The sequence below is a fragment of the Muscardinus avellanarius genome, assembly GCF_963383645.1.
Source record: "Muscardinus avellanarius genome assembly, chromosome: 3".
Lineage (NCBI taxonomy): Eukaryota > Metazoa > Chordata > Mammalia > Rodentia > Gliridae > Muscardinus > Muscardinus avellanarius.
The window spans coordinates 6,028,021-6,040,135 of record NC_137788.1 but is presented as its reverse complement, the minus strand read 5'-3'; the positions used below and the strand labels follow the sequence as shown (position 1 = coordinate 6,040,135).

Below are 12,115 nucleotides of genomic sequence, written 5' to 3'. Positions count from 1 at the left end.
GGCTCCCGGTGCCGCAGCCGGCCCCGCAAGTTCAATTCCATTGGATGGGGACTCTCCACAGTGCAGAGAGGGCCTGGCTCACAGACTCACCAGCACGGCCGGCTCCATGGCTGCTGTTACCGAGTGGAGGAGATCGCACGCCGGGCAGGTCAGGCCACAAGGGCAGGCCGGGCGAGGGGTGCCTCCTCTCTCTCCCTGCAGCGGGAGGCGGGCGGGCCACTTGCATTCCAGCGGCGCCATCAACCCATCCCACCTGCAAAGGGAGCTGGTACCGAGCTCGGTTTCAGGAAAGAAACTAGAGACACAGCAGCAACTGGGAGCTGGCTAAGTACCCCGTTTATTCTGCAAACAAGGCTCAGAAATGTACAGACACACCTGCGGGCTCACACCCCTGCTGGCTACTTCACGACTGCGGTGCCACACGGCAGCAGCGGCTCCGGCTGGCCGGGCCACGCCGGCTTCTCTCACGGGCCAGCGCTGCCGCTCTAGTCTTTGAGGACGAGCGGCGCCTTCACCTGGTCGGCCACCTCCTTGCCGTTGAGGGCCTCCACGATGGCCAGCGCGAACTCGAAGCTGGTGCCCGGCCCGCGGCTCGTGAGGATCTGGCCGTCCCTCTCCACGCGGCTCTCGGAGTAGCTGTAGTGACCTGCGGGCAGGGCGGGGCGGTTACGTCCTCATGGGCAGCAGTGCCCGTGGGTAGCGACTAGTCCACTGTCCCAACACGCTGTGGGTCTCCATAAGCACATCTTAAAATACACAGCTACCCACAAAACCCCACGGCTTTTTGTGAACTGGCTTTAGCTAGACATTCAAAACATTGGCGAGGCCGCAGGACTCTCAGAAGCACCTGGCAGACACCAGAGCATCCGCGCAGCAAGGCCCGAGGCGGGCCACCCGAAGGGAGCAAGCCAGCGCCCGCCCGCCGCGTCTGCGGGCGACACCGGGGTTCTCTGCCCACTTCTCAAGCCGCAGGCCTGGGTGCGGGCGGGCCGCGAGCAGAGGGCTGCTCCCCCGTGCCTCGACTGGCTGTGTGCCAATGCTGGGACTCCCGCAGGCCTGCGCTAGCTCCGCCCGCCAGGCAGCCACCAGACCGCACAGCAATGCAGCCAAGCTCAGCCCGCGCTCTGTTCTGGGCGGTGACTCCGCTTAGCAAAGGGGACAGGGGCAGCGGCCCAGGGGCCTCTCAGCCTGACTCCGGCAGGCACACACGCTGCACACAAGCACACGCTGGCTTCCCTCGCTCTCCTCCTTCTATCAACAGATACACGCAGAAAAGTCACCCAGCACACACCGGCTCACTACACCACAGGAGAGGGCTCCTAGTTGGAAGGGAAGGGCCCACAACCTACGCCATCTGCTGTCCGCCGAGCCAGGCCGAGGGCATTTTACTGCTAAACTAGAAGCAGCCTCGCCGGTCTTCCAGGCAGCGAGGGAGCCTCGGGAGCTGTGAGGGTCCCCGCGGCAGCGCCTCTGTGGGTAATGGGGTACAGGCAGGCTACACCAGCTAAGAGGGTTTAAAGGTTCCACAGTTCTTCTCAATCCCAATGAGGAAAACCTCCTGCGCCTGTGAGGATGTTCCCACAGGCCCAGGGCGCTGAGGCGAAGGGCGGCAGGCCAAGGGGCCAGCCAAGGCGGCAGGGCGCGACACAGGTACAGACTGCCAGAGCGCACGAGCTCGATGGAGCTGAAGAGCACGCGGAGGGAGGGAGGGCAGCCGCGGGCGGCGGCAAGGCCCCCAGCCGCCCGCAGAGGAAGCGAGGCCAGGCGGCCAGCCCGTGCCCACTGCCAGGAGCACGCCGTCCGTCTCTGGGGTCTGCACATGAAAACACACGCAGGCACTCACCTCCACTCATCATTTTGTCTTTAGCGAGAGGGTGGGTTGTGACTTTGCTTCCAAACCCTATTTCATGAGCCAAAAGTGCCGTGGGACCTAAAAATAAGATCAACAAAGATTTGAGAGCAGGTAAAAAAAACTTACTTAAAATGGAGTTATAATTCTGAAATCGAACACTTCTTGCGACGAGTAAAGTGTTTCTAGCAAACCACCTGCTGAGCAACCTGGCGGGCACGGGCACCAAACCCTCGAGTGGCGCCCAGGAGTCTGCCCGGCTCGCACGGCGCCCGCGCCCAGGGCCCGGCCGAGGCCAGCCACACGCTGAAGAGCACCGGGACCCTGGGCTTCTTCGCTCTGTTCTATAATTTTTATTTTTCTCCTTGAGAGAGGGGACATTAATGCTCATTCACCATCCAGCCAACCAAACACCAGGAGTCAGGATGAAGGCCGCCCATCACGACAGAGAGACGCCGGTGAAGTGCTCAGGTCGTGGCCACGAAGGCGCGAGTTCATGCTTAGACCACTATGCAGAGATCGGCGCACAGTGTCAGCGTGTGCCTCCTCAGGTAAAGTCTTTGAAAACGTGCAGGTGCTAGCCAAAGACTTTTATCCAAACAAATCCACTGAAAGGAGTCAGCTTTAGCTGGTGACAGACGCCGCACGTAACGGTCCTCAAATGAAGACCGGCCTCGGGGGCTGGGCTGCAGCTCAGTGCCTCAGCCCCTGCCTCGCACACGTGAGGCCCGGTGCCATCACCAGGCCTCGCCCTCCAAAGATAAAGACTAAACCCCAGGGCCTCAACGCTTTTTCAGAACGTTTCTACCGCACGCCTTCCCTCCAGGCCCGCAAGCTACCTAGGCCGGAGGAGCGCCTGCCTGCTGGAGGGGTTGGCTCGCGCCTGGCTTCGGCCACCCTGAGGTCTCCTCTGTCCCCAACAGGATTCCTGGGCCACGGAGTTCCTTCCTACGGGCAGCTGGGGTCAGAGCTGCCACGAGGAAGCGCAGGCGAGGAACAGCTCACCACACGAGCCTCTGCCTACCCTCAGGTGTCAGTGTGGGAGCAAGTCCTGACTTCTCACCAATCAAAAGCCGGAAACATGTCTCTCGCCACTTACTTTGATTCTACATGCCAGACAGCTACGGATGGCAGCAAATTCTAAAAATCTGCAAAAACTAAATAATCAGCACTCAGTTTTCATTTGAACGGCTCATGGGCTGCCTCACTTTAGTTTTTAGCTGGGCAAGACCTGAAGAACGAAGAAACCCTGCCGGGAAGGTGGTGCACACCCGCAGCCCCACACTGGGGAGGCCGAGACGGGATGATCGCAGGTTAAAGACAGCCTCAGCAACTCAGACTCTCAGCAGACGAACAAGACACTGTTTTGAAACAAAAAATTAAAAGGCTGGGGGTATAGCTCAGAGGTAGAATGCCTCTGGCTTATCCCCAGTCCTTAGCAACCTCCCAAAAAAGAAGTCCTCAACTACCTGACATTTTAAGGTAAGCTTGGGTGGATGGAGCGTGACCAGGTTTAGAATTCCGCTCCCTGCAAGGTGGTACAGCGGCCGCCCTCCAGCAATGTTAAAACGTGTGCAGCAGCTGGGTGCAGGAGCTTACTGGTGACGCGTGGTGAGCTCCTAAGGACAGTCTCCTGAGGCCTAGGAACCCGACCTGGAAATGACCTGAGGCCGTGATGGGCCAGCCTCCGCTCCGCTGGGCAGGAGTGCCTGCAGCCGACGCCTCTCCCCGCAGCGCCACCCAGTGGGGGCCAGCGCAGAACACATGGCCTGGACCGCTTCCTCTTCCAGGCCCCCCAGGCCCACTTTTTCTTCTTCTCCGAAGCCTCCCTCCCGATTTCTGTCTTTCTCGTTCACACGGTTAAGAGAGGTTCAGCTAGCGCTTTTTCAGCTCAAGAGCGGCTCCCACGGGGCAGAGGCAACACTGGAGAGCAGGAGTCTGCATCTGCGCCCTTTGCTCAGCGCCGCCCGCGCCCACCGCCCCCGGCAGCTCCCACCACCTGCCGCACCCACGGTCGGGCTCCGCACTCGGGGAGCCGCGAGCCGCGGGGCTTGGCTCTGCGCCCTCTATGACACTCAGGACAGCGGCATTTGTTTCCTTTTTGGCAGAGTCCTGAGAGAACAAACCCAGGGAAACCCTCACGTCTTCCCCTGGCCAAAGCGCCTGGGCGTGAATCTGCATTCCCAGCGGCGGACCCGTCAGACACTAAGCTAAGCACCCATAAGAGGGGCAGCGGCCGGTGGTGAGCACGGGCCGCCAGCAGAGAGGCTGGGTGCCCTGGCAGGGCGAGAGGCCGCGGTGCAGGACGAGGACAGGGCGGCCTCGGTGGTCGCTGCCAGCGCAGACACACGGGTCTTAGGATTTAGGTTTTTTGCGGATCATATTGCCCACTATGTGCCTCATGAGAAATTAAAACTGGGGGTTTTTCTTCTGAGGAGCTGAGTAACAGGAGAAAGCGTGCACACAATGCCCTGCCCAAGCGACGGTGCCATCGCTGCAGTCCCTCCTGTGCCAATGAGAAGGCCCGCGACGGCCACATGGCCACCGACCACCGACCTCCCGTGCCCCCAAGCGCAGAGCAAGCACAGCAAGCCCCCGGCATCCCAGCCACGGCCTCTTAAAATACCAATTTACTAAACAAAACACCAGTGTGCTGTTTTATCAAGCCATCCACCCATCCACATATCCACCCACTCTTTGACACTCATAAGGGCCTTAATAAGGCCGGCGCTGGACAGACCACCATCCTTAAGGCGCCAGATGGAGTTAAAGTGGGCAGAAAACAAGGTACTGAGGTACTAAGTGTCAAAGGCCTGGTGGCACGGAAGGGCCTTGTTCTAATGTGGCATCAGGTCCCAGGGATGAGGGTGCGAGGCGCCCGGGCGCAGGGCAGGCGCAGGGCAGCGGCCGTGTTTGTGTCTGACAGATTCTTGCTGACTGTGTGCTGGCAGAAAGACGCTGGCACAGAGAACTGCTGCGACAAGCTGTTTACAAATTCCAGAGGGCCTCATTCTCCTCCGAGGTCAGCCACACCACACACACACACACACACACACACACACACACACACACACGGAAAGCAGTCACTTCCACGGGTGGGGATCACACGCAGAGAGGCAGAAAGTGCAACTAGTGGCCTCGCTGCTGGACGGACGCAGCTCGAGGCCACCCAGAGCCCAGCAATATGGCTGACTCCGCGTGTGGGGGAGGCTGGCCCCGCGGAGGCCGCCGGCGCCGCAGCTGTACCTGCACAGATGGCTGCAATGAGGCCCTTCCTGCCCTCCTGCTCCTTCAGGATCTCCTTCACGGCAGCGGACTAGGCAGGGAAAGTCAAACACATCCAGTTAGTCCACGCCCAAGCCAGCGTCACACTAGGAGACTGCGGGGCAACGCAATTTTAGCTTAAACCCTAAGAGCTTTAACCTGTTTACCAACAGTATCTCAGAGCCACCAACATGCAAATCACCCACCTCCTGGGTCCACGCTAACCCAGCTGAGGGATTCATCCTAAAGGAATGGTGCCCCTCCACGTTTAAAGACAAAATGGAAAAAGCAAATTTTTTCCTGGCACTTTTGACCCTGGCCATTCTGTGCTCCAGGAGAAAGCAGCGGAATGTGGGGCCTGGGGTCCCCCGGCAGGTGAGCACCCTCCTCTCGCCCTCCCTGGGGCCCCTCACAGACCTTCCCTCGCTGGCTCCTCCTAAGACCTCAGGAGGGGCTCTGCTGCCGGCCCACCCCGCAGGGCCGCCCTCGCCCTGCCGCCTCGCCCCTCACAGCCGGCGCCCGCTGCCGCTGCGGGCACAGGCCTTACTTTGGACGGTGCTGGCTGAGCCTTCATGGGGAGTTCCACCCACCAGCTGGTCCCCACAGTGCTACTAGCAGGGCTCTTGTTTTTAGTAAGGCTAGAACACCGTCTGTTAATTTTAGTTGTTTCTCTTTTCGCTAAGCCTCCTCCCTAAAGTATCTGAGTAAGAGAAGGCGGGTGCGGCTCTTTCTTTTGAAGCCCCCCTCCTGAGGTGTAATAGAACAGTTTTGTTTTTACCTCGGATAAATTCTGCGCACCCAGATTACCTCCTGGCAGGACCACCACGTCATAAGGGCCCTGTAACAGATTGAAAATTTTGAGAGAGAAGATTTTGTTTCAAATGTACATTAAAGTGACAGCGCAAAGCCTGTAAAGTAATGCTTTCAGATTAAAAGCGGGACCCAAGCCAAACACAGGAGACATCTAAGTCTCTGTCAGAAGAGCAGTCAGGGCCGGGCTCAGCTCAGCAGCGGAGCGCGTGCTCAGGTGCAGAGCTCTGGACTCATCCCAGGACCAAACCCAGGAGGAAAGTCAAGATGTCCCCCTGTGACGAATGTGGCTGTAAAAAGCGGAAACTGCAGAGAATCTGCGTTAGGACCATGAAGGGATGTCTGTGTTGTATAGCAGCAGGGGTAGGAAGACCATCTTCTTGTAAAAAGACAGGTGTGTTGGGCACAGCGGCTCCTACCTACACTCCAGCTACGTGAGGCTGAGGCGGGAGATGGCCAGGAGTTTGAGACCAGCCTGGGCAACACAGCAAGAACCCACCACACACACACGCGCGCACACACACACACACACACGCACGCACGCATGAAGCCATAGGTATGCATGTGCATCAACACCAGAAGCACAACACAAACACACACATGTATACAGGTGCTCATAAAGGGATACTCAGCTGATGGAAGTGTGTGTGTGTGTGTGTGTGTGTGTGTGGAGTAAGAAAGGAACACTAATCGTTACTTTATATACGTCTACCTTATATGAAGTGTTTTCTAACAAGAATGGATACAGGAATTTTAAAAAGTAAAGAAAATTGGGGGTTACTAGGGATTGAACCCAGGGGAGCTCCACTTCTGAGCTACACCCTCAGCCTATTTTATTGGGGTTTTTTTGTTTGTTTTTTGTTTTTCGGTACCAGGGATGGAACCCAGCGGCATTCTACCTCCAAAGTACACCCCCAACCTTATTATATTTTTATTCTTTATTTTGAAACAGGGTCTCACTAAGTTGCAAAGGGCCTCACTAAGTAGTCAAGGCCTCACTAAGAGTTGATCCTCCGGTCTCAGCCTCCCAAATGCTAGGATTATAAGCATGCGCCACCACACCTGGCTTCTATTTTATTGTTTACTTATTTATTTAGTGGCCCTGGGGATTGAACTCAGGGGCATTCTACCTCCCAGCTACACCCCCAGCCCCATTTTATTTTATTTTGAAACAGGGCCACTAGGTTGGAGAAAGTCTCACTACTTGCTGAGGCTGTTCTAAGAACCTGTGATCCTCCTGTCTCAGCCTCCCAAGTACTGGGATTATAAGTGTGCGCCACCACACCTGGCTTGCAATGAAATATTTAAACTTATTAGCAGAATAAACTGTTCCTCGGCGTGCGAGCACAACTCAGCGGGGCCGCCTGCTCCTTTGCCACCAGGTCCCTGCTCCAAGGCACAGTCCACCGCCACCACCCTGGCCCACCGGCTGGCCCAGTGACAGGACGTGCCACGGCCCGTGGGCAGACACGTTTCTAGGAAAAGGATCCCAGCTTTCCCAAAGCTAACCAAAAGCGTCGGTCACCCTTAAAGGGGAGGGCCATCATTCTGAAGATTTCAAACACCTGACACGGTTTAAGCAGAATCTGTAACCTTCTCTTAATCCAACCCTTAACCAAGTCTGAGGTGTCCCCGTGAAAGGATCAGAGAGCTACATCTGCGTCACTGTTGAGGGAACGGGAAAAAGCAGCTTTGGAAAAAGGAGCCAGAAACAAATTCTCGCGCACCAGGTAGAAAGCGGGAGGTGGGCCCTGCCACCGGGGAGTCAGAACGGAGCTGCGCTTCACCACGCGGGCGCTGCCGAGCACCCCGCGCATGGGCCCAGCACGCGGGCGCCCGGCCACTGCCCGGCGCTACGGGGACGAGAGGAAGGCAGTCCTTGCCCTTCCAACTAGTGGGGAAGGGTTCAACCAGTAATTTCCTGCAAACAAGGCTGTCCTAAAGACAGTCCTAGACAAAGGCAAAAGGCATCTCAAGAAACGACTGCCGAGGCAAGAAGCCCTGCGGAAGAGGAAGCCCGTGGACGGAGGACAAACCTGCTTTCTTGCGTCTTCAAGACTGGCATCAGGACAGATGAGAACGTCACGGCTACACTGCACGGGGTCTTTCCCAGACAGACCTGCAACGGTGACCTTGATCTAGGAGAAAGACAGCACATACCTCAGAACGCTGAAACAAATTCAGAGTAACATTTTCTCAGCTGTCCTGTGTCCTAAAATAACTTGGCAGGAAATACTTCAGGCAAATCACACTGAATTTAAGCTAATACACTGGCTAAATACATTTAATAAGTAGGTCTGTCCTGGTTTGCCTGGGTCAGTCTCAATTTATAGCTACTATCCCAGCACCCTGAAAGGACAGAATACTTTTTTATCCCAGTGTTTTGGATTGTAAGATAAATTACACAACCCTATTATAACCCTAGGTTACATTCAGACCTCATGGCATTTTTGTAAGATAACAACGCAAGTTAAAATGATAAAATACAAGCCAGGCGTGGCGGCACGTGCTTGTAATCCCAGCTTTTGGGAGGCTGAGATGGGAGGATTACGGTTCTAGGACGGCCTCAGCTACTACTTAGTGAGGCTCTTTGCAACTCAGTGAGACCCTGTTTCAAAATAAAGAATAAAAAATAGGGCTGGGGTGTAGCTGAGAGGTAGAATGCCCCTGGGTTCCCTCCCCAGTACCACAAAAATAAATAAATAAATAAAAATAAAATAAAATACCACTTTATCTTGCAGAACTTTTTAAAGTTAACCGAAAGCTGGTACTGGATGAACGAGATTTTTTTCTCCGTGCTGGTGGGACTCCAGATTGCTTAACCAGAGAGAGACTTGGCCAAACCTAATGAGGATGAGTACAGGTGGTCTTGGGGCGGAGCAACTCCACTTTGGGGTAGAGAGCCTGAGAAGACTTCCGTACATTGGCGTGAGTAAACCTGTCCAAGCACATTCATTACAGCATCACATGGCTGGACTTGGAAGGATGGGTAGAACGTGCCATGTTCGTACAGCGCTGACCAAGCAGCGACGTCAAGTGAATAAACTGCATTCTCAATTTTGAAACCCAAAGCGTGGCCAGAAAACAGACTGCGGGCCAGGCTGCCTGGGTCTGCGCTCTGGCTCTCTAACTTGAAAAGCCCAGTGACGCAGGCACATCATTTAGTATCTCTGTGGCTCCTTTCCCTCCACTGTAGAGCGAGGATGGGCAGATCCGGCTCACAGAGTTACGGGTTACACGTGCAGGCTGGGCACGAAGCCTGACAGCGCGGTGTGCTTGAAATATTCCCCACCGTGCCACACGGTTATTTACCAGCTCTAGAAACTGAGAATGAGGAGCACGCCAGCACCGCCTCAGGCTCGCAAGGGCGGTGCACGCCCACGTGAGGGAGCGGTTATGTCTGGGGAAGGAGAAGGGTAAGAGGGTCAAGGAAATTTACAAAGGGGGCTTCAGGTATGTTACTTTTATTTTCTGGCACTAGGAATTGAACCCAGAGGCAGTCTACTTCCAAATGACACCCCTAGCCCTTATTTTCTCTTTTCAAACAGGATCTCACTAGGTTCCTGAGAGTATCTCTACTGCTGAGGCTGGTCTCAAAGCTGGCATCCTCCTGTCTCGGACTCCCAAGTATTGGGATTACAGGTATGCACCACCACATCCGCTGGTGTGTTTCCTTAAAGCATTTGCTCTTTAAGAAATGAGTGTGAGCCAGACGTGGCAGTGCAGCACATTTGGAACCCCAGTACTTGGGAGGCTGAGACAGGAGGATCCCAGGTTTGCAGCCAGCTTCAGCAACTTGGCGAGATCCTGTTTCAAAAATAAAAAATAAAATAGGGCTAGGGCTGTAGCTCAGAGGTAGGATGCCCCTGGGTTCAATGAGCCCGAGGCTGGGCATGTTGGCAAGTGCCTGTAGTCCCAGGTACTCAGGAGGCGAAGGTGGGAGGACCACTTGAGCATAGGTTCAGGACCGGCCCGGGCCAACAATGTAAGTTAGTCTGTCTGTCTGTCTCTCTCCCTTTTTTTTTTTTTTTTTTTTTTTTTTTTGCGGGTCTGGGGATAGAACCCAGGGGCATTTAGCCTCCGAGTCACATACTCTGCCCTATTTTTTTATTCTTTATTTTGAAATAGGGTCTCACTAAGTTGCGGAGGGCCTCACTAAGTAGCTGAGGCTATCCACGAACCATGATCCTCCAGTTTCAGCCTCCCGAATGCTGGGATTACAAATGTGCACCACCATGCCCAGCTTGACACTATCTCTTAAAAAGAAAAAAAGATGTGCATCTCAAAGAAATAAGGCAAAATATTACCAATTAAATATGGGGTAGTGAACAAACATATATTTATTATTATGCCATCACTGTGGTTTTATATATTTTTTTAAAATATTTCATGAAGTACTTTGAATATCTGTTATTCAAAATGACTTAAAAATAAAAAAAGTTTTTATTTATTTATTGTGGTACTAGGGGTGAACCCAGGGGCTTTCTGTCTCCAGGCTATACTCCCAGACCCATTTTATATTTTATTTGGAAACAGGGTAAGGCAGCTACTGAGGCCTCCAAGGCCAGGATCGGAGCCTGCCTTGAGGCAAGGCCGGTGCTGGGGCCTCCAAGGCCAGGATAGGAGACTGCCAAGGGGTTAGGCCGGTGCCAGGGTCAGCAAGGCTGGGACGGAGCCTGCCTTGAGGCAAGGCCGGTGCTGGGGCCACCGAGGCCAGGATAGGGATCAGCTGAGGGGTTAGGCCGGTGCAGGGACCAGCGAGGACAGAATCGGGGCCTCCAAGGCTGCTGCTGGAGCCAGTGAGGTCTGGATCAGTCCACTGGGTGGCCAGGCCACTACTGGGGCCGTCAAGAGTGGGATCGGAACTTGCAACGCGGCATGCACAGAGAAATAGCGCAGAAAATAAAAACCAGATGCTTCCCCTAATCAGCAATAACTAGGAGGAAAGGGGCAACAGGAAGAGGTCGAGCTATAGAAAGGGCCCTATAGCGAAGCAATTAAGGTGACAAATCAGAGGATATGGGATAGGGGAGGATGGAACCTCTTTAAAACTCAGGAGGTATGTAAACAAATGTATCAAAGTTAATCACCAAACAAGCATGGGATGAGGGAGGGGGAGGGAATGGGATGGGGAGTGGATGAGGCTAATTGGATGATGTGTGCTTGTATATCCTCTCAAGTCTTGTATTCCAATGTGATGTATGATTACAATGCACCAATAAAAATAAATTAAAATAAATAAATTTAAGAATTAAAAAAACAAAAAAACCCAAAAAAACAAAATGACTTAAAAATACAAAAAGTATTTATTTACTTATTTATTGTGGTACTAGGGGTGGACCCAGGGGCTTTCTGCCTCCAGGCTATACTCCCAGACCCATTTTATACTTTATTTGGAAACAGGGTCTCACTAAGTTGCTGAGAGCCTCACTAAGTAGCTGAGGCTGGCTTCGAACCCGTGCGATTCTCCTGCCTCAGCCTCCCAAGGGTGGGGATTACAAGCGTGCGCCACCACGCCAGGCAATCCAAAAAGTTCCAAAAAGCTTTTAAAACATGGAGGGCCAGAAAAGAGCAGTGGACTTACCCCAGCCCGTCTCATGACATCCACAGGGATGACTGTCTCCATTTCCTCTGCTCCTTTGGCCAGGATGACCAGCGCTCTTTTTGAGGCCATTTTTATGTTATATTTTTCAGAGACTTAAAGAAAAAAAAAATGTTCAAAAACCTCCAATGCAACCCTAGAACAGCTCACATTTTTAAGTTTAGGAATCCTTTCAAGCCAAGTAACTGGCACCAAGGAAACTGTTCTGATAAATGTAGAAAAAGCACGTTAGATTAATATTAGTGTACACAGTAGTTTCAGCTGCTCTATTTCTGAGATGAAAACAGTGGCAGAGCTTACATGTCTTGGCACTGTTTAGGTCCGTTCATCCTTCCTCTCTCTCCTTTCATGTCCTGGGGACTTAAGGAGGGGTTGTCTAATTGCCCAGGCTGGCCTCCAGCTTACAATCCTCTCGCTTTAGCCTCCTGAACAGCTGGATAACAGGCCGGCACCACCACACCTGCTCTTTATTACACGCTCTTAAATCCAATTTCTAAGAGTATGGTGGACGTGACGTTTCCCGAAACACGAAGGTGGGTCCTTCACACAATGCGGGATTTTTCTTTCTTTTTTGGTGGTACTGGGGTTCC

At 53.8% G+C, this 12,115-nt stretch overlaps 1 protein-coding gene across 1 annotated transcript; it reads right to left on the bottom strand.

The window, feature by feature from the left end:
• Positions 1 to 485: 485 nt before the first annotated feature.
• On the bottom strand, positions 486 to 11,597 carry PARK7 (Parkinsonism associated deglycase; the record flags this gene model as incomplete). The annotated part of the gene is made up of 6 exons (XM_080690706.1): positions 486 to 646; positions 1,844 to 1,930; positions 5,096 to 5,165; positions 5,892 to 5,951; positions 7,960 to 8,061; positions 11,508 to 11,597. The coding sequence occupies 6 exons, from the start codon at positions 11,595 to 11,597 to the stop codon at positions 486 to 488; spliced, it is 570 nt and encodes a 189-aa protein (XP_080546832.1).
• Between the last annotated feature and the right edge of the window lie 518 nt (positions 11,598 to 12,115).